This window comes from Centropristis striata, chromosome 17, assembly GCF_030273125.1.
Source record: "Centropristis striata isolate RG_2023a ecotype Rhode Island chromosome 17, C.striata_1.0, whole genome shotgun sequence".
NCBI lineage: Eukaryota > Metazoa > Chordata > Actinopteri > Perciformes > Serranidae > Centropristis > Centropristis striata.
The window spans coordinates 18457636-18484645 of record NC_081533.1 but is presented as its reverse complement, the minus strand read 5'-3'; the positions used below and the strand labels follow the sequence as shown (position 1 = coordinate 18484645).

Below are 27010 nucleotides of genomic sequence, written 5' to 3'. Positions count from 1 at the left end.
TGCGGCTACAACTGCTGGGGCTACAACTGCTGTGGCTACAACTGCTGCGGCTACAACTGCTGGGGCTACAACTGCTGCTGCTACAACTGCTGGGGCTACAACTGCTGGGGCTACAAGTGCTGCTGCTACAACTGCAGCTGCTACAACTGCTGCTGATACAACTGCTGCTGCTACAACTGCTGGGGCTACAACTGCAGCTGCTACAACTGCTGGGGCTACAACTGCAGCTGCTACAACTGCTGGGGCTACAACTGCGGCTGCTACAACTGCTGGGGCTACAACTGCAGCTGCTACAACTGCTGCGGCTACAACTGCTGGGGCTACAACTGCAGCTGCTACAACTGCTGGGGCTACAACTGCTGCTGCCACAACTGCTGGGGCTACAACTGCTGGGGCTACAAGTGCTGCTGCTACAACTGCAGCTGCAACAACTGCTGCGGCTACAACTGCTGTGGCTACAACTGCTGCTGCTTCAACTGCTGCTGCTACAACTGCTGGGGCTACAACTGCTGATGCTACAAGTGCACCCACGACTGCCACACCCACAAGTGTAGCAGCAACAACTGCTGCACCTACGACTGCAGCACCCACAACTGCACCAGCAACAACTGCAGCACCTACAACTGCTGCACCAACAAATGCTGCACCCACAACTGAAGCACCCACAACTGCAGCAGCAACAACTGCTGCACCTACAACTGCAGCACCCACAACTGCACCAGCAACAACTGCTGCACCAACAACTGCTGCGCCCACGACTGCCGCACCCAAGACGTCAGCACCCACAACTGCTGCACCTACAACTGCAGCACCCACAACTGCACCAGCAAGAACTGCTGCACCAACAACTGCTGCGCCCACGACTGCCGCACCCATGACGTCAGCACCCACAACTGCAGCAGCGACAACTGCAGCAGCTACAACGGCTGCACCTACAACTGCTGCACCTACGACTGCTGCACCCACGACTGCCACACCCACAACTGAAGCACCTACGACTGCACCCACAACTGCACCAGCAACAACTGCAGCACCTACAACTGCTGCACCAACAACTGCCGCACCCACGACCTCAGCACCAACAACTGCACCGGTGACAACTGCGGCACCAACGGCCGCAGCAGAAACAACTGCTACACCCATGACGTCAGCACCCACAACTGTGGCAGCAGCAACTGCTGCACCTACAACTGCACCAGCAACAACTGCCGCACCCACGACAGCAGCAGCAACAACTGCAGCAGCAACAACGGCTGCACTTACACCTGTCGGACCTACGACCGCAGCAGCAACGTCTGCTGCACCCACTACGTCAGCACCCACAACTGCAGCAGAAACAACTGCTGCGGCCACAACTGCCGCACCCACAACGCCAGCACCCACAACTGCAGCAGTGACAACTGCTGCACCTACAACTGCTGCACCAACAACTGCTGCACCTACAACTGCTGCACAAACAACTGCTGCGCCCACAACTGCCGCGCCTACAACTGCCACACCAACGACGTCAGCACTCACAACTGCAGCAGCAACGACTGCCGCACCTACGAGTGCAGCACCCACAACTGAACCAGCAACAACTGCAGCACCTACAACTGCTGCACCAACGACTGCCGCACCCACGACCGTAGCAGCAACAACTGCACCGGCGACAACTGCAGCACCTACAACTGCTGCACCAACAACTGCAGCACTAACGGCCGCAGCAGAAACAACTGCTGCATCCACGATGTCAGCACCCACAACTGCGGCAGCAACAACTGCTGCACCTACAACTGCTGCACCAACAACCGCTGCACCCACGACTGCAGCAGCAACAACTGCAGCAGCTGCAACGGCTGCACTTACAACTGTCGGACCTACGACCGCAGCAGCAATGTCTGCTGCACCCACGACGTCAGCACCCACAACTGCAGTAGCAACAACTGCTGCACCAACAACTGCTGGGGCTACAACTGCTGCACCTACAACAGCAGCACCTGCAACTGCTGCACCTACAACAGCAGCACCAACAACTGCAACAACTGCTGCAACCAATTTGGCCCCTGAACATAAATATACTTTGGAAGTTGTAACAGAAGAACCTTACACAGATGCCCTCAGTGACCCCAGCAGCAGTGAATACAAAAATCTTGCAGAACGTGTGGAAGGTGTGGTGAGTACATTTTCAAATTATAAATTTTTCACTGACTTTGATAGTGTTTGAATGCACAGAATGTTTTGGCTTCAAGACAAATGTGTGAAGAGGAAAATTCATTATTTGAATATTTATTATCATAACCTTTAATATTATTTCAAGAAAAATGCATGCTTAAACCTACTTAAGGATTTTCAATATCATTTATTTCTGCAGTGTGCGAAAATATACAGGAAGAAACATCCTCTACACTTTCTACGCTGCACGGTGAAGGAGTTCAGGTAAGACAATTTTTGCTAACAGTGGTTCTCTGATTTTTTTAATCTATATTTCAAATTTGTGTCTTTTAATGTTGAAATTTTCATGTGTAACACATGGCAAGAAACTCACCTAATATCATGATTTATCAATTTCTTTGCATGATACAGAGCCGGACGTCTATCAAAAGAAACTTCTCCTGCTGAAGTAGAGATGGACGTTATCTTCAAGGGAACTACTCCTGTGAATGACCTCCCAACAAATGCAGCCGTTGTTGAAACCTTAGTTGATGCTGTCACCAATTCAAGCGGTAGCTTCAACGTAAGCTTCGTTCCTGCGTCAGCCACAGTAGTAGGTAAGTCAACACAACAGTTCACTTTATTAAAACATTTGGAATAACATGCAGCTATTGTTGGGTTTTTAAGTCGGTCAGTAACAAAATTATGTTGCTGCACAAGTCAATAATAGTAACAAACACTGAAAAAAAGTTTACACTTTTGTATGTTTTAAACAATATAGATATAACACAAATTATTCTTATTCCAAAAATATTTTTACAGCAAGTCCAGTTACAGATCCAACTACAGCCGCACCTACTACTGCAGCACCTGCAACCGCAGCACCTACAACCGCAGCACCTCCAACTGTAGCACTCACTACAATCAGGGTGACTTTCAGATCTCTTCAAAGCACATTCACAAGTGATTTGCTGGTCCCATCATCTACAGCTTATAAAAATCGAGCTGAAATGATAAAGAAAGAGGTGAGTCTCACACTTAGGATAAAATCTATTGGTACACCCACTGAATCATTTCATCACAGAGATGATACGATTTTAAAAATTGAATCATGCAATCATAGGAAGTCCTTGAGGATACAGTCATAAACATACACAAAAATATTAAGCTGATGGGTACAACACATGATCCTGCTCCAGGTTAATGCCTGGCAGGGATTGAAAAAATGATCATCTATTCTTTTAAAAACCTGTACTTGTGCCCATCAATTTATTCATGTCTGTTGTCTCCTTAATTGCATACATTTGTTTTCTTACAGAGAGTACAGAAAACAAAAGAAAAATACACAGAGACATTTTTGATTAATTGTTAGTCATTAAATGTTATTTATTTCCTGTTTCTGCAGCTGACACCAGTTTTCCAAAAGGCATTCCCTTCCTCCTTCGTCTCCTTGGAAGTGGTGGCATTCAGGTACTTTATTAAGATTCATTATGTTACTCCTTAATAATAGTGGCATATTGCTGATGTATCTTCAAATATATATTTTTTTTCTTCTGCAGTAATGGATCGGTCTATAACATAATGGACATTGTGTTTCAAAACCCATCTGCTCCTAATAACACTCAGATTGCAAGTGTTTTGATTAATGCAGCTTCATCTGTCACTGGTTTCGACATTGAAACCAGCAACATCATCGTGAATGGCATATGTAAGCAATACTAAGTGCTACTTGATTCAAAATTTTCAAAAGTTGCATGACTGTTTGGTAAACTAAAGTTTTGTTTTGTTTCTTTTCTCCTTATTTACAGCTTCAAGTGGAATAAGCCACAGTATCAGCCTCGTCACTGCATTCTGCCTGGTTCTGCTGTCATGGCTACTGTCAAACCAACAGTAACATCAGAGCTGAATCACCATCAGTACATCACTGCCATCACGGACATAGAACAAGGACTATGTAGTCAGATTCACTCATACGCTTAAATCTTGTACAGCTTCCAATTATCAGACTCAAGTTTAGGCACCTAGTCCATTGAGTCATTGCTAGAATAATAGGCCAAATACAGCATTAAGACTTAAGACATGCAGATTGAAAATGCAGAATTCACACTGGAATTTTTGTCTTTTTGTAAAAGACGACAATATTTAAAATGATGACTTACTTTGAACTTAAAATGATCTTAACCTTGCTGTAATGTTCAAATGTATGTCAGATTGTCAAATGTTTCACTTTTTTCACTTTATACCATCGTGTGGCATCACAGGGAAAAGCGATAACAGAACATGAGTGTCTTAACTTAAATGAAGGAACACATGCAGGTCATGGTATGCATAATTTATAATATATGTAAAGTAAAGATGCTTTTCTTATTTATCTTTTTCTTATAATCCTTAACCATTTATCCGAACTCAGATATTTTCCTATTTATACAAAGTATATTTATTTCTTCATGCATAGCTGTATTCTGTGAGATTTCCTGCAGCTTGTACATTTTCTGTGAGAAACTTTACAATGATCAGAATACAAAATCACTCATTAAAATTGTCTCTTGTGTGATGTTTTGAAATTTTGGTGGGTAAAGGAAACATATCAGGGGACATTTAATGTCAAGAGCTTTAATTAAATCACAGGTCACATTGTTTTTTAACCAAGGACCCTTTACAAGATTAAGGAAATAGTGGGGACCCGCTCATGTGTTGTCGGAAGACTAAATAAAATGTGGATTTTGATTATTTTAATTTAAAATAATAAAACAGTCTCAAATATAATAGTTGGTGTAAATAAATGATAAAATCATCCTAAAATAAATGCAGGCTAAAACAAGTGTATATATTTACAAACGCACAAATACTGAACATTTTATATGAAAGAATTATTCAAACTACATTATGTGGAAATTTTACTTAAAAGCAACAGGATGGACAAAGATTGTATTTTCTTGGTTGAGTGGTTTTATTCATGGTGAAATTCCACCAATAGACCAACTCCAAACCTTTGTGTTGAACTTTTATAATATGGCACCAAAACAACATGATGTAAACCAAATGTTTTTGTGGAAAAAGGGGATTATATAAATTGATTGAAAATTGTAACTAACTTTTTGTTAACCTTCTGTCTATATCCCTGGTGTATATATTGTTTCTGTTAATGAGGACGAGAAAAATGTGTACCAGAGTACACTTAAAATCATCAACAGGGGGAGCCATCACACCAAACTACGAGTAAAGATTCATGGCTTGTCACATGATTTTAAATGGACAACTCATTTTCAGAGGCAACATTAACCATTCAAATAAGTCCAGAAGCAGAATTCATCATAGAGGATATAGTATGTGTAAATATCTTTAACTCAACATGCTGAGGTTTACTTGAAGTAGTAAAGCAGGAAAAATAATAAAAATAGGAAATCTCTCTTCTTCTTTTTCTCAAAGGAACTCTTGAATCTTTAATCTTTAACAAGACTTAGATAAAGTGTGTGGTCCATAACACTTTTTATTGTCTGAATCAACAATAAAACAACAATACTCCCTTCATTTGCTACAAACATGTTTAATTGTATTAGTAGTTCATTAGTAGTCTCTTATATTTTGTTGTTTCTTTTATATCTTTTTTTGTGTTCAATCATATTTCCAAATAAAAAAGTAAGACAATACGATACCTAAGACTTCTATTTTTATGTTCCTAAAAAAAGCCACCGTCTATTTTTAATTTTACTAGTAGTGATGCTTTTACATTATTGGCAAGGCTGATCAGATAGAAGTGAAAAGCAATACACAACATACAATTACAACAAAATACCTAATGCATCTGCAACCCTTAGGTTGTTGTTTATACAAGTTTTGAGCTTTATCATTGTTGTTGTCAAAACTAAACTGCCACAAATTCATACGTAAGTCACAGAACCATAACAACAGTTTGATTGACAGGTTATCTCTGGGAGGAGCAATACAGAACGTCATAGCATTAGATTACGTAGTTTAAGACGTCACTGAAACTAAGAGCTATGCATCCTATTTTTAACTTTGAAATAGAATAGCAGGATAGATAGTCACTGCTTATTCATGATGCTGACGAAAAAGCTTAAATTGAAGAACAGAGGTACGTTTTTCTTTTTCTGCCCTTTCCAACTGCCAGTCTAGTTGCACCACTGTAAAACATTTTGTTCACCATGTTCACAAGAAAAACACTCTTTGCAATCCATTCATACAACACAATATCGATTTGTAGTTCAACAAGCTAAAAGCACAAAAGTCCATTCATAAATATAAAGTAGTGCTGTTGCACTGAAAAAGCTTCACGACAGGTGATTATAGGCACAGTATCCTTCTGCCAGGTACAGAAGCTGAGAATGGCCATGTTTCCAATTCTTTGTCTTTTTTCATTATTTCCAGACCACAAAATAATTAACTTTTTGTCTTAAGAAAACAAGCAGTGTTATATTGAGATAACAAAAGGTCTTTTTTTTGTGAATATGAATTTAATGTTTCGCGAAAGCTTTTCTGAATAGGGTGTTAACGTTTGTATAAAATACATATATAGAAATAAGATTAAAAGTATTATATTTACAAGAAGTATCAAACAAAGTGGCCCCTATACATTAGAATGAAAATACCACATTATCTTGATTCTTGGAATTTTGGGGTTGCTGAAAAAAAACAACATAATTATTTGTGACAATGACATCTCTGACTAACCTTTTTAGATAAAAACAAGCAATCTCGTAAGTCTTCAATTTCCGCATGAATTGGTGATATTACTAGAATCCAGCTGCCGTGCAAGGAGATTCTTTGACTACATTCAGACACAAAGTCAAGCCTTTGTACGTTATCAATTTAGAGATATTACAAAGTTAAACTCAAGTGACCAAATGCTCAGGGTGCTATAAAAACACATTGCTCCATAGTTCTGACAATGACTGACATATTTCAGTTTAAGACACACAAAAAAGCATTTTTTTACTGTATCAACTGGAGGATTTTCCTTAAAGAAACGTCTTCTTTTAGTATGCATGTAGTCAGAGATATCCTGAAGTCATATATATCAGATATTGTCAGGAATCTGGTCATTAATAAGGGGTATGGGTAATATGATTCATACTTTTTGCATGTAATAATATTTCCATTTATGCATGTTTCATGTACCCTTGTTAACACCTTATTTTGAATACCGTATGCAGTACATCACTGTCAGGTTGATCTGGGCCATTTCAATGCAATTAATATTTTATTTTTTTTAAATAGTGTAAGGAATTATTTTTTTAAGATAAGTAACTTCTTCGCTATTATCAATTTTTTTATAGATAATATTATGTACCTGCGGTTTATTTGTATTCATAACAACAGTATGCAGCAATTTAAAAAGAAAAAAAAGCTTTTTCCATTTACAGTATTTTGAGGTTGAAGGAAAACTAAAGGTTGACATTCACCATTTATTAAACATAGTGATTATAAACTGGAACATATTAACATCATGAACTTACACTCAGAAGAATATGAAAAATATCTTTTAACTTTTACTTTGTGTCCATATAAATATTTCGTTTTTTACAAAATAAGTACAAGAAAACGTTTTTCTTATTTGCCCCGAAAACTCCAAATGTCATATACAATTGTTATTCTTTGAATTTGTTATTTTTGTTTTTATAACCTTACATTTCTTCCCCAAGATAACCACGTCACTAGAAATCTATATTTATTCGCCTGACCTGACTTGCTGGCATACTGGTGTACCTTCCCTCAGTGTGAACGTACATGGAATGCCTCTGCAACCTGTTTCACAGGTAAGAAGGGAGTATGCCATTAAACAGAGACAAACAACTGAAAAACAGACAGCAGGAAATCTATTCATCCAGAATCAGAATCAGAATCAGAATCAGGATCACTTTTATTGTCACTGTACCAGGATACAATGAAATTAATAAACACCACCAAGTCAGTGCGAGAGACAATGTCTCAGAAATAATAATAATAATAATATACAAATAATATACAAACAGACATAAGGTGCACACTTTGAATTTCAGCAGTGAAAAATAAATATGGTCCATATACATGTGAGATATTGCACTTGTTTGGAGGTATTGCACAAGAGGGAAGATCAGTTCATACTGCAGTTAAGGGTGATTATGGCCTTGGGAAAGAAGCTGTTCTTGAGTCTGTTTGTTCTGGCCTTAATACACCTGTAGCGCCTCCCTGAGGGTAGCAGGTCGAACAGGGCGGAGCCAGGGTGGGAGCTGTCCTATTTTTTTTTTTATTTTTATTTTTTTTTCATCCCTAAGGTGGAGCAGAATTTCCCAATGATGTATCATCACTTAGTCACGTCAATATTTTTTATTCTGTTCCTCTATAAAGGCCTTAATCGTGTGAACTGACACTTTAGATGAAAGGTTTGACAGATCACTGAGAGGAACTGGACAGAATTAAAAGGCATCAAGACAGTTTTAAACATTAAAAGTAGAGAGAGGGGGGACATTAGTTAGTATGCACCAGCAACAACTGCAGCTACAACGGCTGCACCTACAACTGCTGCACCCACGACTGCCACACCCACAACTGCTGCACCTACAACTGCAGCACCCACAACTGCACCAGCAAAAACTGCAGCACTTACAACTGCTGCACCAACAACTGCAGCAACAACGACCGCAGCAGAAACAACTGCTGCACCTACAACTGCTGCACCAACAACTGCAGCAACCACCACATCAGAACTCACACCTGCAGCAGCAACAACTGCTGGACGTACGTCTGCAGCACCCACAACTGCACCAGCAACAACTGCAGAAGCTACAACTGCAGCAGCCACAACGGCTGCACCTACGACTGCTGCATCCACAACTGCAACAGCAACAACTGCAGCACCTACAACTGCAGCACCTACAACTGCAGAACCCACAACTGCACCAGCAACAACTGCTGCACCTACAACTGATGCACCAACAACTGTCGCACCCACGACCGCAGCACCCACAACTGCAGCAGCGACAACTGCTGCACCAACAACTGCTGAACCCACGACTGCCGGACCCACGACATCAGCACTCACAACTGCAGCAGCAACAACTGCCACACTTATGACTGCAGCACCCACAACTGCACCAGCAACAACTGCAGCAGCTACAACGGCTGCACCTACGACTGCTGCACCCACGACTGCCACACCCACGACTGCCACACCCACAACTGAAGCACCCACAACTGCAGCAGCAACAACTGCTGCACCTACGACTGCAGCACAAACAACTGCTGCACCTACAACTGCTGCACAAACAACTGCTGGACCCACAACTGCCGCGCCTACAACTGCCGCATCAACGACGTCAGCACTCACAACTGCAGCAGCAACACCTGCCGCACCTACGAGTGCAGCACCCACAACTGAACCAGCAACAACTGCAGCACCTACAACTGCTGCACCAACAACTGCCGCACCCACGACCGTAGCAGCAACAACTGCACCGGCGACAATTGCAGCACCTACAACTGCTGCACCAACAACCGCTGCACCCACGACTGCAGCAGCAACAACTGCTGCACCTACAACTGCTGCACCTACAACTGCAGCTGCCACAACTGCACCAGCAACAACTGCAGCAACAACGACCGCAGCAGAAACAACTGCTGCACCTACAACTGCTGCACCTACAACTGCTGCACCAACAACTGCAGCAACCACGACATCAGCACTCACACCTGCAGCAGCAACAACTGCCGGACTTACAACTGCAGCACCCACAACTGCACCAGCAACAACTGCAGCAGCTACAACTGTAGCAGCCACAACGGCTGCACCTACGACTGCTGCATCCACAACTGCACCAGCAACAACTGCAGCACCTACAACTGCAGCACCCACAACTGCACCAGCAACAACTGCAGCAGCTACAACTGCTGCACCAACAACTGCTGCACCCACAACTGCAGCAGCAACAACTGCTGGAGCTACGAGTGCAGCACCCACAACTGCACCAGCAACAACTGCTGCACCAACAACTGCTGCGCCCACGACTGCTCCACCCACGACGTCAGCACCCACAACTGCAGCAGCGACAACTGCAGCAGCTACAACGGCTGCACTTACAACTGCTGCACCTACGACTGCTGCACCCACGACTGCCACACCCACAAGTGCAGCAGCAACAACTGCTGCACCAACAACTGCTGCACCCACAACTGAAGCACCCACAACTGCAGCAGCAACAACTGCTGGACCTACGACTTTCGCACCCACGACCGCAGCACCCACAACTGCAGCAGCAACAACTGCTGCACCAACAACTGCTGAACCCACGACTGCCGGACCCAAGACATCAGCACTCACAACTGCAGCAGCAACAACTGCCACACTTATGACTGCAGCACCCACAACTGCACCAGCAACAACTGCAGCAGCTACAACGGCTGCACCTACGACTGCTGCACCCATGACTGCCACAGCCACAACTGAAGCACCCACAACTGCAGCAGCAACAACTGCTGCACCTACGACTGCAGCACCCACAACTTCACCAGCAATAACTGCATCACCTACAACTGCTGCACCAACAACTGCTGCACCCACAACTGCAGCAGCAACAACTGCTGGAGCTACGAGTGCAGCACCCACAACTGCACCAGCAACAACTGCTGCACCAACAACTGCTGCGCCCACGACTGCTCCACCCACGACGTCAGCACCCACAACTGCAGCAGCGACAACTGCAGCAGCTACAACGGCTGCACTTACAACTGCTGCACCTACGACTGCTGCACCCACGACTGCCACACCCACAAGTGCAGCAGCAACAACTGCTGCACCAACAACTGCTGCACCCACAACTGAAGCACCCACAACTGCAGCAGCAACAACTGCTGGACCTACGACTGCAGCACCCACAACTGCACCAGCAACAACTGCTGCACCAACAACTGCTGCGCCCACGACTGCCGCACCCACGACGTCAGCACCCACAACTGCAGCAGCGACAACTGCAGCAGCTACAATGGCTGCACCTACAACTGCTGCACCTACGACTGCTGCACCCACGACTGCCACACCCACAACTGAAGCACCTACGACTGCACCCACAACTGCACCAGCAACAACTGCAGCACCTACAACTGCTGCACCAACAACTGCCGCACCCACGACCTCAGCACCAACAACTGCACCGGTGACAACTGCAGCACCAACGGCCACAGCAGAAACAACTGTTACACCCATGACATAAGCACCCACAACTGTGGCAGCAACAACTGCTGCACCTACAACTGCTGCACCAACAACTGCTGCACCAACAACTACTGCACCTACAACTGCTGCACAAACAACTGCTGCACCCACAACTGCCGCGCCTACAACTGCCGCACCAACGACGTCAGCACTCACAACTGCAGCAGCAACAACTGCCGCACCTACGAGTGCAGCACCCACAACTGAACCAGTAACAACTGCAGCACCTACAACTACTGCACCAACAACTGCCGCACCCACGACCATAGCAGCAACAACTGCACCAGCGACAACTGCAGCACCTACAACTGCTGCACCAACAACTGCAGCACCAACGGCCGCAGCAGAAACAACTGCTGCATCCACGACGTCAGCACCCACAACTGCGGCAGCAACAACTGCTGCACCTACAACTGCTGCACCAACAACCGCTGCACCCACGACTGCAGCAGTAACAACTGCTGCACCTACATCTGCTGCACCAACAACTGCCGCACCCACGACGGCAGCAGCAACAACTGCAGCAGCTGCAACGGCTACACTTACAACTGTCGGACCTACGACCGCAGCACCCACAACTGCAGTAGCAACAACTGCTGCACCAACAACTGCTGGGGCTACAACTGCTGCACCTACAACAGCAGCACCTGCAACTGCTGCACCTACAACAGCAACACCAACAACTGCAACAACTGCTGCAACCAATTTGGCCCCTGAACATGAATATACTTTGAAAGTTGTAACAGAAAAACCTTACACAGATGCCCTCAGTGACCCCAGCAGCAGTGAATACAAAAATCTTGCAGAACGAGTGGAAGGTGTGGTGAGTACATTTTCAAATTATACATTTTTCACTGACTTTGATAGTGTTTGACTGCACAGAATGTTTTGGCTTCAAGACAAATGTGTGAAGAGGAAAATTCATTATTTGAATATTTATTATTATAACCTTTAATATTATTTTAAGAAAAATGCATGCTTAAAACCTACTTAAGGATTTTCAATATCATTTATTTCTGCAGTGTGCGAAAATATACAGGAAGAAACATCCTCTACACTTTCTACGCTGCACGGTGAAGGCGTTCAGGTAAGACAATTTTTGCTAACAGTGGTTCTCTGATTTTTTTAATCTATATTTCAAATTTGTGTCTTTTAATGTTGAAATTTTCATGTGTAACACATGGCAAGAAACTCACCTAATATCATGATTTATCAATTTCTTTGCATGATACAGAGCCCGAAGTCTATCAAAAGAAACTTCTCCTGCTGAAGTAGAGATGGACGTTATCTTCAAGGGAACTACTCCTGTGAATGACCTCCCAACAAATGCAGCCGTTGTTGAAACCTTAGTTGATGCTGTCACCAATTCAAGCGGTAGCTTCAACGTAAGCTTCGTTCCAGCGTCAGCCACAGTAAGTGAGTCAACACAACAGTTCACTTTATTAAAACATTTGGAATAACATGCAGCTATTGTTTTTAAGTCGGTCAGTAACAAAATTATGTTGCTGCACAAGACAATAATAGAAACAAACACTGAAAAAAAGTTTACACTTTTGTATGTTTTAAGCAATATAGATATAATGCAAATAATTCTCTTTCCAAAAATATTTTTACGGCAAGTCCAGTCACAAATCCAACCACAGCTGCACCTGCAACCGCAGCACCTGCAACCGCAGCACCTACAACTGCTAAACCTGCAACTGCTAAACCTGCAACTGCTAAACCTACAACTGCTAAACCTGCAACTGCTAAACCTGCAACTGCTAAACCTCCAACTGTAGCACTCACTACAATCAGGGTGACTTTCAGATCTCTTCAAAGCACATTCACAAGTGATTTGCTGGTCCCATCATCTACAGCTTATAAAAATCGAGCTGAAATGATAAAGAAAGAGGTGAGTCTCACACTTAGGATAAAATCTATTGGTACACCCACTGAATCATTTCATCACAGAGATGATAAGATTTTAAAAATTGAATCATGCAATCATAGGAAGTCCTTGAGGATACAGTCATAAACATACACAAAAATATTAAGCTGATGGGTACAACACATGATCCTGCTCCAGGTTAATGCCTGGCAGGGATTGAAAAAATGATCATCTATTCTTTTAAAAACCTGTACTTGTGCCCATCAATTTATTCATGTCTGTTGTCTCCTTAATTGCATACATTTGTTTTCTTCACCACAGAGAGTACAGAAAACAAAAGAAAAATACACAGAGACATTTTTGATTAATTGTTAGTCATTAAATGTTATTTATTTCCTGTTTCTGCAGCTGACACCAGTTTTCCAAAAGGCATTCCCTTCCTCCTTCGTCTCCTTGGAAGTGGTGGCATTCAGGTACTTTATTAAGATTCATTATGTTACTCCTTAATAATAGTGGCATATTGCTGATGTATTTTCAAATATATATATTTTTTCTTCTGCAGTAATGGATCGGTCTATAACACGATCGACATACAGTTTCAAAACCCATCTGCTCCTAATAACACTCAGATTGCAAGTGTTTTGATTAACGCAGCTTCATCTGTCATTGGTTTCGACATTGAAACCAGCAACATCATCGTGAATGGCATATGTAAGCAATACTAAGTGCTACTTGATTCAAAATTTTCAAAAGTTGCATGACTGTTTGGTACATCACTGCCATCACGGACATAGAACAAGGACTATGTAGTCAGATTCACTCATACACTTAAATCTTGTACAGCTTCCAATTATCAGACTCAAGTTTAGGCACCTAGTCCATTGAGTCATTGCTAGAATAATAGGCCAAATACAGCATTAAGACTTAAGACATGCAGATTGAGAATGCAGAATTCACACTGGAATTTTTGTCTTTTTGTAAAAGACGACAATATTTAAAATGATGACTTACTTTGAACTTAAAATGATCTTAACCTTGCTGTAATGTTCAAATGTATGTCAGATTGTCAAATGTTTCACTTTTATCCCTTTATACCATCGTGTGGCATCACAGGGAAAAGCGATAACAGAACATGAGTGTCTTAACTTAAATGAAGGAACACATGCAGGTCATGGTATGCATAATTTATAATATATGTAAAGTAAAGATGCTTTTCTTATTTATCTTTTTCTTATAATCCTTAACCATTTATCCGAACTCAGATATTTTCCTATTTATACAAAGTATATTTATTTCTTCATGCATAGCTGTATTCTGTGAGATTTCCTGCAGCTTGTACATTTTCTGTGAGAAACTTTACAATGATCAGAATACAAAATCAGTCATTAAAATTGTCTCTTGTGTGATGTTTTGAAATTTTGGTGGGTAAAGGAAACATATCAGGGGACGTTTAATGTCAAGAGCTTTAATTAAATCACAGGTCACATTGTTTTTTAACCAAGGACCCTTTACAAGATTAAGGAAATAGTGGGGACCCGCTCATGTGTTGTCGGAAGACTAAATAAAATGTGGATTTTGATTATTTTAATTTAAAATAATAAAACAGTCTCAAATATGATAGTTGGTGTAAATAAATGATAAAATCATCCTAAAATAAATGCAGGCTAAAACAAGTGTATATATTTACAAACGCACAAATACTGAACATTTTATATGAAAGAATTATTCAAACTACATTATGTGGAAATTTTACTTAAAAGCAACAGGATGGACAAAGATTGTATTTTCTTGGTTGAGTAGTTTTATTCATGGTGAAATTCCACCAATAGACCAACTCCAAACCTTTGTGTTGAACTTTTATAATATGGCACCAAAACAACAAGATGTAAACCAAATGTTTTTGTGTAAAAAGGGGATTATATAAATTGATTGAAAATTGTAACTAACTTTTTGTTAACCTTCTGTCTATATCCCTGGTGTATCTATTGTTTCTGTTAATGAGGAGGAGAACAATGCGTACCAGAGTACACTTAAAATCATCAACAGTGGGAGCCATCACACCAAACTACGAGTAAAGATTCATGGCTTGTCACATGATTTTAAATGGACAACTCATTTTCAGAGGCAACATTAACCATTTCAAATAAGTCCAGAAGCAGAATTCATCATAGAGGATATAGTATGTGTAAATATCTTTAACTCAACATGCTGAGGTTTACTTGAAGTGGTAAAGCAGGAAAAAATAATAAAAATAGGAAATCTCTCTTCTTCTTTTTCTCAAAGGAACTCTTGAATCTTTAATCTTTAACAAGACTTGTTAAAGCTAGACAAGAAGTGTGTGGTCCATAACACTTTTTATTGTCTGAATCAACAATAAAACAACAATACTCCCTTCATTTGCTACAAACATGTTTAATTGTATTAGTAGTTCATTAGAAGTCTCTTGTATTTTGTTGTTTCTTTTATATCTTTTTTTCTGTTCAATAATATTTCCAAATAAAAAAGTAAGACAATACAATACCTAAGACTTGTATTTTTATGTTCCTAAAAAAAGCCGCCGTCTATTTTTAATTTTACTAGTAGTGATGTTTTTACATTATTGGCAAGGCTGATCAGATAGAAGTGAAAAGCAATACACAACATACAATAACAATAAAATACCTAATGCATCTGCAACCCTTAGGTTGTTGTTTATACAAGTTTTGAGCTTTATCATTGTTGTTGTCAAAACTAAACTGCCACAAATTCATACGTAAGTCACAGAACCATTACAACAGTTTGATTGACAGGTTATCTCTGGGAGGAGCAATACAGAACGTCATAGCATTAGATTACGTAGTTTAAGACGTCACTGAAACTAAGAGCTATGCATCCTATTTTTAACTTTGAAATAGAATAGCAGGATAGATAGTCACTGCTTATTCATGATGCTGACGAAAAAGCTTAAATTGAAGAACAGAGGTACGTTTTTCTTTTTCTGCCCTTTCCAACTGCCAGTCTAGTTGCACCACTGTAAAACATTTTGTTCACCATGTTCACAAGAAAAACACTCTTTGCAATCCATTCATACAACACAATATCGATTTGTAGTTCAACAAGCTAAAAGCACAAAAGTCTATTCATAAATATAAAGTAGTGCTGTTGCACTGAAAAAGCTTCACGACAGGTGATTATAGGCACAGTATCCTTCTGCCAGGTACAGAAGCTGAGAATGGCCATGTTTCCAATTCTTTGTCTTTTTTCATTATTTCCAGACCACAAAATAATTAACTTGTTGTCTTAAGAAAACAAGCAGTGTTATATCGAGATAACAAAAGGTCTTTTTTTTTGTGAATATGAATTTAATGTTTAGTGAAAGCTTTTCTGAATAGGGTGTTAACGTTTGTATAAAATACATATATAGAAATAAGATTAAAAGGATTATATTTACAAGAAGTATCAAACGAAGTGGCCCTTATACATTAGAATGAAAATACCACATTATCTTGATTCTTGGAATTTTGGGGTTGCTGAATAAAAATAACATAATTATTTGTGACAATGACATCTCTGACTAACCTTTTTAGATAAAAACAAGCAATCTCGTAAGTCTTCAATTTCCGCATGAATTGGTGATATTACTAGAATCCAGCTGCCGTGCAAGGAGATTCTTTGACTTCATTCAGACACAAAGTCAAGCCTTTGTACGTTATCAATTTAGAGATATTACAAAGTTAAATTCAAGTGACCAAATGCTCAGGGTGCTATAAAAACACATTGCTCCATAGTTCTGACAATGACTGACATATTTCAGTTTAAGACATACAAAAAAGCATTTTTTTACTGTATCAATTGGAGGATTTTCCTTAAAGAAACGTCTTCTTTTAGTATGCATGTACTCAGAGATATCCTGAAGTCATATATATCAGATATTGTCAGGAATCTGGTCATTAATAAGGGGTATGGGTAATATGATTCATACTTTTTGCATGTAATAATATTTCCATTTATGCATGTTTCATGTACCCTTGTTAACACCTTATTTTGAATACCGTATGCAGTACATCACTGTCAGGTCGATCTGGGCCATTTGAATGCAATTAATATATATTTTTTTTAAATAGTGTAAGGAATTATTTTTTTAAGATAAGTAACTTCTTCGCTATTATCAATTTTTTTATAGATAATATTATGTACCTGCGGTTTATTTGTATTCATACCTTTCCCTCGCACTGACTATCATCACCAAATCATCCGCACCTGGTCAGCGCAGGTCACCACAGGAAAGCCTCCCCCTCCCCCTCCCCAACCTCCCCACACGGGGGAGCTAGCCCATACAGAGCTGGCTCCCCCGTGTGGCGAGGCGGGCTTACTACTGCTCTGCCCAAACTCCCTGTTATTTCTCCCCTACCCATTCCAGTCAGGATAACAAACAGGCGCTCAGGCCCTCTCAATAACACTCTGAGCAACTTGACCTGCCTCCTGCAGGTCCCCATCACCACACCTTGTGAGCGCACATTCGGCACGAACATCAATCTGGCCGTGCTGAATGTGCGCTCTCTCTCCAATAAAACCTACATCATAAATGACTTAATTACAGATCATAACCTGGACATTTTTTCTTCTGACAGAGACATGGCTTGGCACCGATGCACCAGCTGTTCTCACTGAGGCCTGCCCACCTAATTTTAATTTTTTATTTTCCACAAGGGGGGTTAGGAGGGGAGGCGGTACTGCGTCACTTTTAAGGGAAACGCTGAACTCAAAAGAGGTTTCTTTTAACAGTTACATATCATTTGAATACCACGCCTTTGTTTTTAGCAGCCCTCCAATTATCTGCATCACAGTTTACAGACCACCCCAATATTCTTCGTCTTTTATCAGTGAATTTTCTGAATTTTTATCAATCATCCACACAACTTATAACAGAGTTTTAATAGCTGGTGATTTTAATCTACATGTTGACAACATCTCGGACACAATGTCCAGAGAATTTTTAAACCTTTTAAGCTGCCTAGATTTTAAACAGCACGTCGCACAGCCAACTCACAACAGAGGACACACCCTGGACCTGGTCATAACCTACGGCCTGTCCGCTGGTGTGTCCTCTGTTGTGGACCTGGCTGTGTCTGACCACTACTGTGTGTATTTTAACATCGCCAGTTTTAACCTTCAGGAGGCCCCGGTGAGAACAGTGAGGAAACGTTACCTGACTTCTGAAGTGGCTGCAAATTTTATCGAGATTTTACAGAGCACCCCTGCTGAGGTTTTACCTGCACCCTGTGATTTTATTGTTGACAATTTTAATTCCAAACTAAAATCAACACTGGACTTAGTGGCTCCACTTTTAACTAAAACTGTAAGAACAAAACCTGTACCACCCTGGAGAACCGCTAACGTCAAAAAACTAAAAAGAAATTGCAGGAGTGCAGAGAGAAGGTGGAGAAAAACTAAATTAACAGTCCATTATGAAATACTACGTGAACAACTCAAAACCTACAATAACGCAGTCAAACAAGCAAGAATTTCCCATTTCTCGAAACTCATCACAGACAATAAAAACAACCCCAGGTTTCTTTTCTCCACCTTCGATCTTTTAACCAACACTAGTTTTAATAAAGCTCACATGACACCATCAGAGGTCCTCTGCGAGGACTTTGCAGACCACTTCAGAAGTAAGATCGATGGTATCAGATCCAGTCTTTTATCCCAGAATGTAACTTTTTACACACCTGAACCATCGCTCTTATCTGAGGAAACACTGGAGAGTTTTGCCCTGGTTGATGCAAGGACACTTGGTCGAGTTTTCTCCCAAGCAAACCCAACAACCTGCCAACTAGATCCTATTCCCACATCGCTCTTAAAATCATTTTATGCTTTCTTTGAGGAACAGATTTTAAATGTTGTAAATTGCTCTCTTCAGACGGGTGTCTTCCCCGCTGCCTACAAAACGGCAGTGGTGAAGCCCCTTCTGAAGAAGAGTAATTTAGACTCCAACATTTTAAATAACTACCGGCCTGTATCCAACTTATCGTTTTTAAGTAAAATTTTAGAAAAACTGGTTTTTAACCAGTTAAATTATTTTTTAAATAGAAACAACATTTTAGAGAAATATCAATCTGGTTTTAGAATGAACCACAGTACCGAGACAGCTCTTTTAAAGATTTTAAATGACTTCAGGTGTTATTTAGATTCACAGAAATTAACAGTCTTGGTTCTACTGGATCTCAGCGCCGCCTTTGATACAGTAGACCATCACATTTTATTAAACAGACTCCGAACCCTGGTCGGCCTCTCTGGTACTGTTTTTAACTGGTTCAGTTCTTATCTCTCAGATCGAAGTTTCTTTGTAAGTATGGATACATGCTCCTCCAGAACACATGAAATCAAGTGTGGGGTTCCCCAAGGGTCAATTTTAGGTCCAATTCTTTTTAATCTGTATATGCTTCCCCTTGGGGACGTCATCAGGAGACACGGCATCAGCTTCCACAGCTACGCTGATGACACACAACTGTACATCGCCGTGTCTCCTGATGACACTGAGCCAATTGATTCCCTTTTAAACTGTATTTTAGATATCAAGTCATGGATGGCAGTGAACTTCCTACAGCTCAACCAGGACAAAACAGAGGTTTTAGTCATCGGTCCTGAAGGCAAGAGAGAGAAACTACGAGATTTTAAAACCTCACAATGTGTAAAGAACCTGGGCGTCATTTTTGACTCTGAGCTAAGTTTTATTCCTCATATTAAAAATACAACAAAGATAGGTTTTTACCATCTTAAGAACATAGCCAGAGTCCGCCCGTTTCTCTCTCAGGCCAACACGGAGGTGCTGATGCATGCTTTTATCTCCTGTCGTTTAGACTATTGTAATGCCCTGCTCTCTGGTCTTCCCAAAAACAGCATCCACAACCTACAATTATTACAAAACTCAGCCGCACGCGTGCTGACGAGGACCAGAGGGCGGGAGCACATTACACCGGTTTTAAAATCACTGCATTGGCTCCCCGTGTGTTTCAGGATTGATTTTAAGGTTCTTTTACTAGTTTTTAAATGTCTTAACGGTCTTGGGCCATCTTATCTATCTGATATGCTTTTATCATATCAACCCTCGCGGGTCCTGAGGTCCTCTGGCACTGGCCTTTTAATTATTCCAAGAGTAAAAACTAAAACCTACGGGGAGGCTGCATTCAGCCATTATGGCCCGCGCCTATGGAACAGCCTGCCAGAGGACATCAGGACCGCAGAGACTGTTGATGTTTTTAAAAGGAGGCTCAAGACCCACCTGTTTGGTCTAGCTTTTAACTGATTATTTTACTATTTATTTATTTATTTATTCCCGTTGTATTTTAGTTTTTATCTTTTATTTTCTATCCTGTTGTCTTTTAGTCTTTTAGTTTTTATCTTGTCCTGTTGTCTTTTTGTTGTCTTTTAGTCTTTTAGTTTTTTATCCTGTTGTCTTCTAGTCTTTTAGTTTTTATCCTGTCCTGTTGTCTTTTAGTTTTTATCCTGATGTCTTTTAGTCTTTTAGTTTTTATCCTGTTGTCTTTTAGTCTTTTAGTCTTTTAGTCTTTAGCTCCAGTGTTTCCTCATGGGGGCCTCCTCACTGGGGGGGGGTGTTGGGTCTGCCCGTGGGGATGTGGTCTTGGGGACTCCCTGGGCCCGGGGGGCTGGGCGGCTCTCACCATGTGTGGAGTCCGCCTCGGTCTCCCCGGGTCCTTGTGGTCTCTGTGATGGCGTCCTCTATGGCTGTGGGCTCTGCCACCTCTCAGTGTGGAGGCTCCCACAGGTTGCTTTTTCCTCATCTGGATCCTCGGTGCCTTGCCATGTCTCTACACTGTCAATCAATATGTGCTGTGTGTGAGTCTGAGTGTGTTTGTGTGCGTGCGTGACTAAATGCGTGTGTGCATGTTTGTGTATGTATACTTACAGATGTGTATGTGGGGGAGGGAGGGGTGGGTTTTGTCATTTGTATTATTTATTGTTTGTTTTTTCTTATTTTTTGTAAAGCACTTTGTGTTGCATTTTTATGTATGAAAAGCGCTATATAAATAAAGTTTGATTTGATTTGATTTGATAACAACAGTATGCAGCAATTTAAAAAGAAAAAAAAGCTTTTTCCATTTACAATATTTTGAGGTTGAAGGAAAACTAAAGGTTGACATTCACCATTTATTAAACATAGTGATTATAAACTGGAACATATTAACATCATGAACTTACACTCAGAAGAATATGAAAAATATTTTTTAACTTTTACTTTGTGTCCATATAAATATTTCGTTTTTTACAAAATAAGTACAAGAAAACGTTTTTCTTATTTGCCCCGAAAACTCCAAATGTCATATACAATTGTTATTCTTTGAATTTGTTATTTTTGTTTTTATAACCTTACATTTCTTCCCCAAGATAACCACATCACTAGAAATCTATATTTATTCGCCTGACCTGACTTACTGTCATACTGGTGTACCTTCCCTCAGTGTGAACGTACATGGAATGCCTCTGCAACCTGTTTCACAGGTAAGAAGGGAGTATGCCATTAAACTGAGACAAACAACTGAAAAACAGACAGCAGGAAATCTATTCATCCCTAAGGTGGAGCAGAATTTCTCAATGATGTATCATCACTTCGTCACGTCAATATTTTTTATTCTGTTCCTCTATAAAGGCCTTAATCGTGTGAACTGACACTTTAGATGAAAGGTTTGACAGATCACTGAGAGGAACTGGACAGAATTAAAAGGCATCAAGAAACTTTTAAACATTTAAAGTAGAGAGAGACGGCACATTTATCACTCTTCATCTTGTATCATATTATTTTGGGTAAGTACTTCTTCAAGGATATAGTATATATTTATACACTATATATGTTTATGACAGTGTAAGCATATGTCTATTTAATTATTTAGTTTTGTTTTTATTGTAATAACATATTCCAAAAATAACCTCTGTTGTGTTTTTATGAAATATTTAGTATGAATGTATTCATGTATATGTATATGTATATGTAATCATGTATATTCAAAATTGTCAGATATATAAAATGACAATAAGTGATAGTCACTTAGAGTTATTCTCTTTTCTCCATCATGGAAGCAGAGATCAGCATCAGCTTGAAGCATCTGGTACTTCAGGGCTTTGATCATTGATATTTCAGCCTGGCTGATGCCTTTGAACAGTTGCATGTATTAAGAGGTTCAGGTGGATAAAGAGCAATCTCCTCACTCAGTACATCTGTCTGTTCAAGTACTTTTCTTGGTAAGGCACAGCATACGGTCATGTACAGACCATCAGCTCTAACCAGAATAAGAACTTGTAAAAACACTAGTGAAGATATACTATTGGAAGAAAAAACATGAGTCAATTAAATTAGTTCAGCAGGGAAATCGTCTTAGCAGAGAATTCTAAGAACATGATGTACTTTCTTGTTGCTTTTTAAAATTATTTGTATTGGGTTTATCAGACTGAAAGGGGGCCTTGTGTATAGAAATACACCTTCTTAAAAATATGTTACCTACAAGAATAAGTAAGAAAGTTTTTGAAAAAAGTTTTCCATGCACCACCATACATTTTCTGAAGTTTCATGAACTTCAAAGCCATTATAGTGACTGCTGTATTTTATTTGGCTTTGTTGTGTTTTACAATAGATTCAAAAGTAATTTATGTGTTTAAGGAAAGAGATTATTAGGTGGACAGAGACTGTTTATTTTTGTGATTGTGTTTTGTTCTGTGTATATTGAGACTTAGATTTTTTTTTATTTTAAAGATTCAAAGGAAGACAAAATGGATGTGAGACGGATCCTATCAATTTTCCTGCTTCTCATAGGTAAGTTGACTGGTCCTAAAACAACTGCAATTCAAAAAAGGATAAAATCAATTGTTGGGTATGAAAAAGCAACATTAAACGAAGGTATAACTGTTGTCTCATAGAAACAAATATGACACTATCACCTTTAGATAAAAATAAATTAATAAAAACAAACCAAAAACTTTTTTTTCAATAATCTTGATTCTTTGTACTTTTAAGCTACAACAACAACTGCTGCACAAACAACTGCCGCACCCACAACCGCAAGAACAACAGTTGCACCCACGACCGCAGCAACAACTGCCTCACCTACAACTGCCTCACCTACAACTGCCGCACCCACGACCACAGCAGCAACAACTGCAGCATCCACTACTGCAGCACCCACAACCGCAGCAACAACAGCTGCACCTACTACTGCTGCACCTACAACTGCTGCAGCAACAACTGCCGCACCCACGACTGCAGCAGCAACAACTGCCTCACCCACGACTGCAACAGCAACAACTGCCGCACCCACAACCGCAGCAACAACAGCTGCACCCACTACTGTAGCACCTACAAGTGCTGCACCTACAACTGCTGCACCAACAACTGCAGCACCCACTACTGCAGCGCCTACAACTGCCGCGGCAACAACTGCCGCACCCACAACAGCAGCACCAACAACTGCTGCACCAACGACAGCAGCAGCAACAACTGCAGCACCTACAACTGCCGCACCCACAACCGCAGCAACAACAGCTGCACCCAATACTGCAGCACCTACAACTGCTGTACCTACAACTGCTGCACCTACAACTGCAGCGCCTACAACTGCTGTACCTACAACTGCTGCTCCTACAACTGCAGCACCTACAACTGCTGTACTTACAACTGCAGCACCTACAACTGCTGTACCCACAACTGCCGCACCCACAACCGCAGCAACAACAGCTGCACCCACTACTGCAGCACCTACAACTGCTGCACCCACAACTGCTGCACGAACAACTGCAGCACCCACTACTGCAGCACCCACTACTGCAGCGCCTACAACTGCTGCACCAACGACAGCAGCAGCAACAACTGCAGCACCTACGACTGCCGCACCCACAACCGCAGCAACAACAGCTGCACCCACTACTGCAGCACCTACAACTGCAGCACTTACAACTGCTGCACCTACAACTGCTGCTGCTACAACTGCTGCTGCTACAACTGCTGCGGCTACAACTGCTGGGGCTTCAACTGCAGCTGCTACATCTGCTGGGGCTACAACTGCTGCGGCTACAACTGCTGGGGCTACAACTGCTGCTGCTACAACTGCTGCTGCTACAACTGCTGGGGCTACAACTGCTGGGGCTACAACTGCAGCTGCTACAACTGCTGCTGCTACAACTGCTGGGGCTACAACTGCTGGGGCTACAACTGCTGCGGCTACAACTGCAGCTGCTACAACTGCTGGGGCTACAACTGCTGCTGCTACAACTGCTACTGCTACAACTGCTGCGGCTACAACTGCTGGGGCTACAACTGCTGGGGCTACAACTGCTGCTGCTACAACTGCTGGGGCTACAACTGCTGGGGATACAAGTGCTGCTGCTACAACTGCAGCTGCTACAACTGCTGCTGCTACAACTGCTGGGGCTACAACTGCAGCTGCTACAACTGCTGGGGCTACAACTGCTGGGGCTACAACTGCAGCTGCTACAACTGCTGCGGCTACAACTGCTGGGGCTACAACTGCAGCTGCTACAACTGCAGCTGCTACAACTGCTGGGGCTACAACTGCTGCTGCTACAACTGCTGCTGCTACAAGTGCTGGGGCTACAACTGCTGGGGCTACAAGTGCTGCTGCTACAAGTGCAGCTGCAACAACTGCTGCGGCTACAACTGCTGGGGCTACAACTGTTGCTGCTTCAACTGCTGCTGCTACAACTGCTGGGGCTACAACTGCTGGGGCTACAAGTGCAGCACCCACAACTGCACCAGCAACAACTGCTGCACCAACAACTGCTGCGCCCACGACTGCCGCACCCACGACGTCAGCACCCACAACTGCAGCAGCGACAACTGCAGCAGCTACAATGGCTGCACTTACAACTGCTGCACCTACGACTGCTGCACCCACGACTGCCACACCCACAAGTGCAGCAGCAACAACTGCTGCACCTACGACTGCAGCACCCACAACTGCACCAGCAACAACTGCAGCACCTACAACTGCTACACCAACGACTGCCGCACCCACGACCGTAGCAGCAACAACTGCAGCACCTACAACTGCTGCGGCTACAACTGCTGGGGCTACAACTGCTGCTGCTTCAACTGCTGCTGCTACAACTGCTGGGGCTACAACTGCTGGGGCTACAAGTGCAGCACCCACAACTGCACCAGCAACAACTGCTGCACCAACAACTGCTGCGCCCACGACTGCCGCACCCACGACTGCCGCACCCATGACGTCAGCACCCACAACTGCAGCAGCGACAACTGCAGCAGCTACAATGGCTGCACTTACAACTGCTGCACCTACGACTGCTGCACCCACGACTGCCACACCCACAAGTGCAGCAGCAACAACTGCTGCACCTACGACTGCAGCACCCACAACTGCACCAGCAACAACTGCAGCACCTACAACTGCTGCACCAACAAATGCTGCACCCACAACTGCCACACCCACAAGTGCAGCAGCAACAACTGCTGCACCTACGACTGCAGCACCCACAACTGCAGCAGCAACAACTGCTGCACCTACAACTGCAGCACACACAACTGCACCAGCAACAACTGCTGCACCAACAACTGCTGCACCAACAACTGCTGCGCCCACGACTGCCGCACCCACGACGTCAGCACCCACAACTGCTGCACCTACAACTGCAGCACCCACAACTGCACCAGCAACAACTGCTGCACCAACAACTGCTGCGCCCACGACTGCCGCACCCACGACGTCAGCACCCACAACTGCAGCAGCGACAACTGCAGCAGCTACAACGGCTGCACCTACAACTGCTGCACCTACGACTGCTGCACCCACGACTGCCACAGCCACAACTGAAGCACCTACGACTGCACCCACAACTGCACCAGCAACAACTGCAGCACCTACAACTGCTGCACCAACAACTGCCGCACCCACGACCTCAGCACCAACAACTGCAGCACCTACAACTGCTGCACCAACGGCCGCAGCAGAAACAACTGCGGCACCCACGACAGCAGCAGCAACAACTGCAGCAGCTACAACGGCTGCACTTACACCTGTCGGACCTACGACCGCAGCAGCAACGTCTGCTGCACCCACTATGTCAGCACCCACAACTGCAGCAGAAACAACTACTGCACCAACAACTGCTGGGGCTACAACTGCTGCACCGACAACAGCAGCACCTGCAACTGCTGCACCTACAACAGCAGCACCAACAACTGCAACAACTGCTGCAACCAATTTGGCCCCTGAACATGAATATACTTTGAAAGTTGTAACAGAAGAACCTTACACAGATGCCCTCAGTGACCCCAGCAGCAGTGAATACAAAAATCTTGCAGAACGAGTGGAAGGTGTGGTGAGTACATTTTCAAATTATACATTTTTCACTGACTTTGATAGTGTTTGACTGCACAGAATGTTTTGGCTTCAAGACAAATGTGTGAAGAGGAAAATTCATTATTTGAATATTTATTATTATAACCTTTAATATTATTTCAAGAAAAATGCATGCTTAAAACCTACTTAAGGATTTTCAATGTCATTTATTTCTGCAGTGTGCGAAAATATACAGGAAGAAACATCCTCTACATTTTCTACGCTGCAAGGTGAAGGCGTTCAGGTAAGACAATTTTTGCTAACAGTGGTTCTCTGATTTTTTTAATCTATATTTCAAATTTGTGTCTTTTAATGTTGAAATTTTCATGTGTAACACATGGCAAGAAACTCACCTAATATCATGATTTATCAATTTCTTTGCATGATACAGAGCCCGACGTCTATCAAAAGAAACTTCTCCTGCTGAAGTAG

The 27010-nt window shown here is 42.4% G+C and overlaps 3 protein-coding genes and 1 pseudogene across 3 annotated transcripts; all 4 read left to right on the top strand.

Moving 5' to 3' along the window:
* Window positions 1-585: 585 nt before the first annotated feature.
* Window positions 586-2606, top strand: LOC131989209 (keratin-associated protein 4-4-like; the record flags this gene model as incomplete). Its single annotated transcript, XM_059354407.1, is given in 3 exon segments — window positions 586-746; window positions 1149-1915; window positions 2566-2606. Coding segments are annotated over 3 exon segments (969 nt in total), but the record flags the coding sequence as incomplete, so codon positions are not given.
* A 5275-nt stretch (window positions 2607-7881) lies between these two features.
* LOC131989208 (prestalk protein-like) lies at window positions 7882-21678 on the top strand (annotated as a pseudogene).
* A 6-nt stretch (window positions 21679-21684) lies between these two features.
* LOC131989207 (keratin-associated protein 4-6-like) lies at window positions 21685-24184 on the top strand (the record flags this gene model as incomplete). Its single annotated transcript, XM_059354406.1, has 2 exons — window positions 21685-21713; window positions 23221-24184. Coding segments are annotated over exons 1-2 (993 nt in total), but the record flags the coding sequence as incomplete, so codon positions are not given.
* A 756-nt stretch (window positions 24185-24940) lies between these two features.
* Window positions 24941-27010, top strand: LOC131989206 (keratin-associated protein 4-9-like; the record flags this gene model as incomplete). The annotated part of the gene is made up of 4 exons (XM_059354405.1): window positions 24941-25286; window positions 25362-25837; window positions 26041-26281; window positions 26970-27010. Coding segments are annotated over 4 exons (1104 nt in total), but the record flags the coding sequence as incomplete, so codon positions are not given.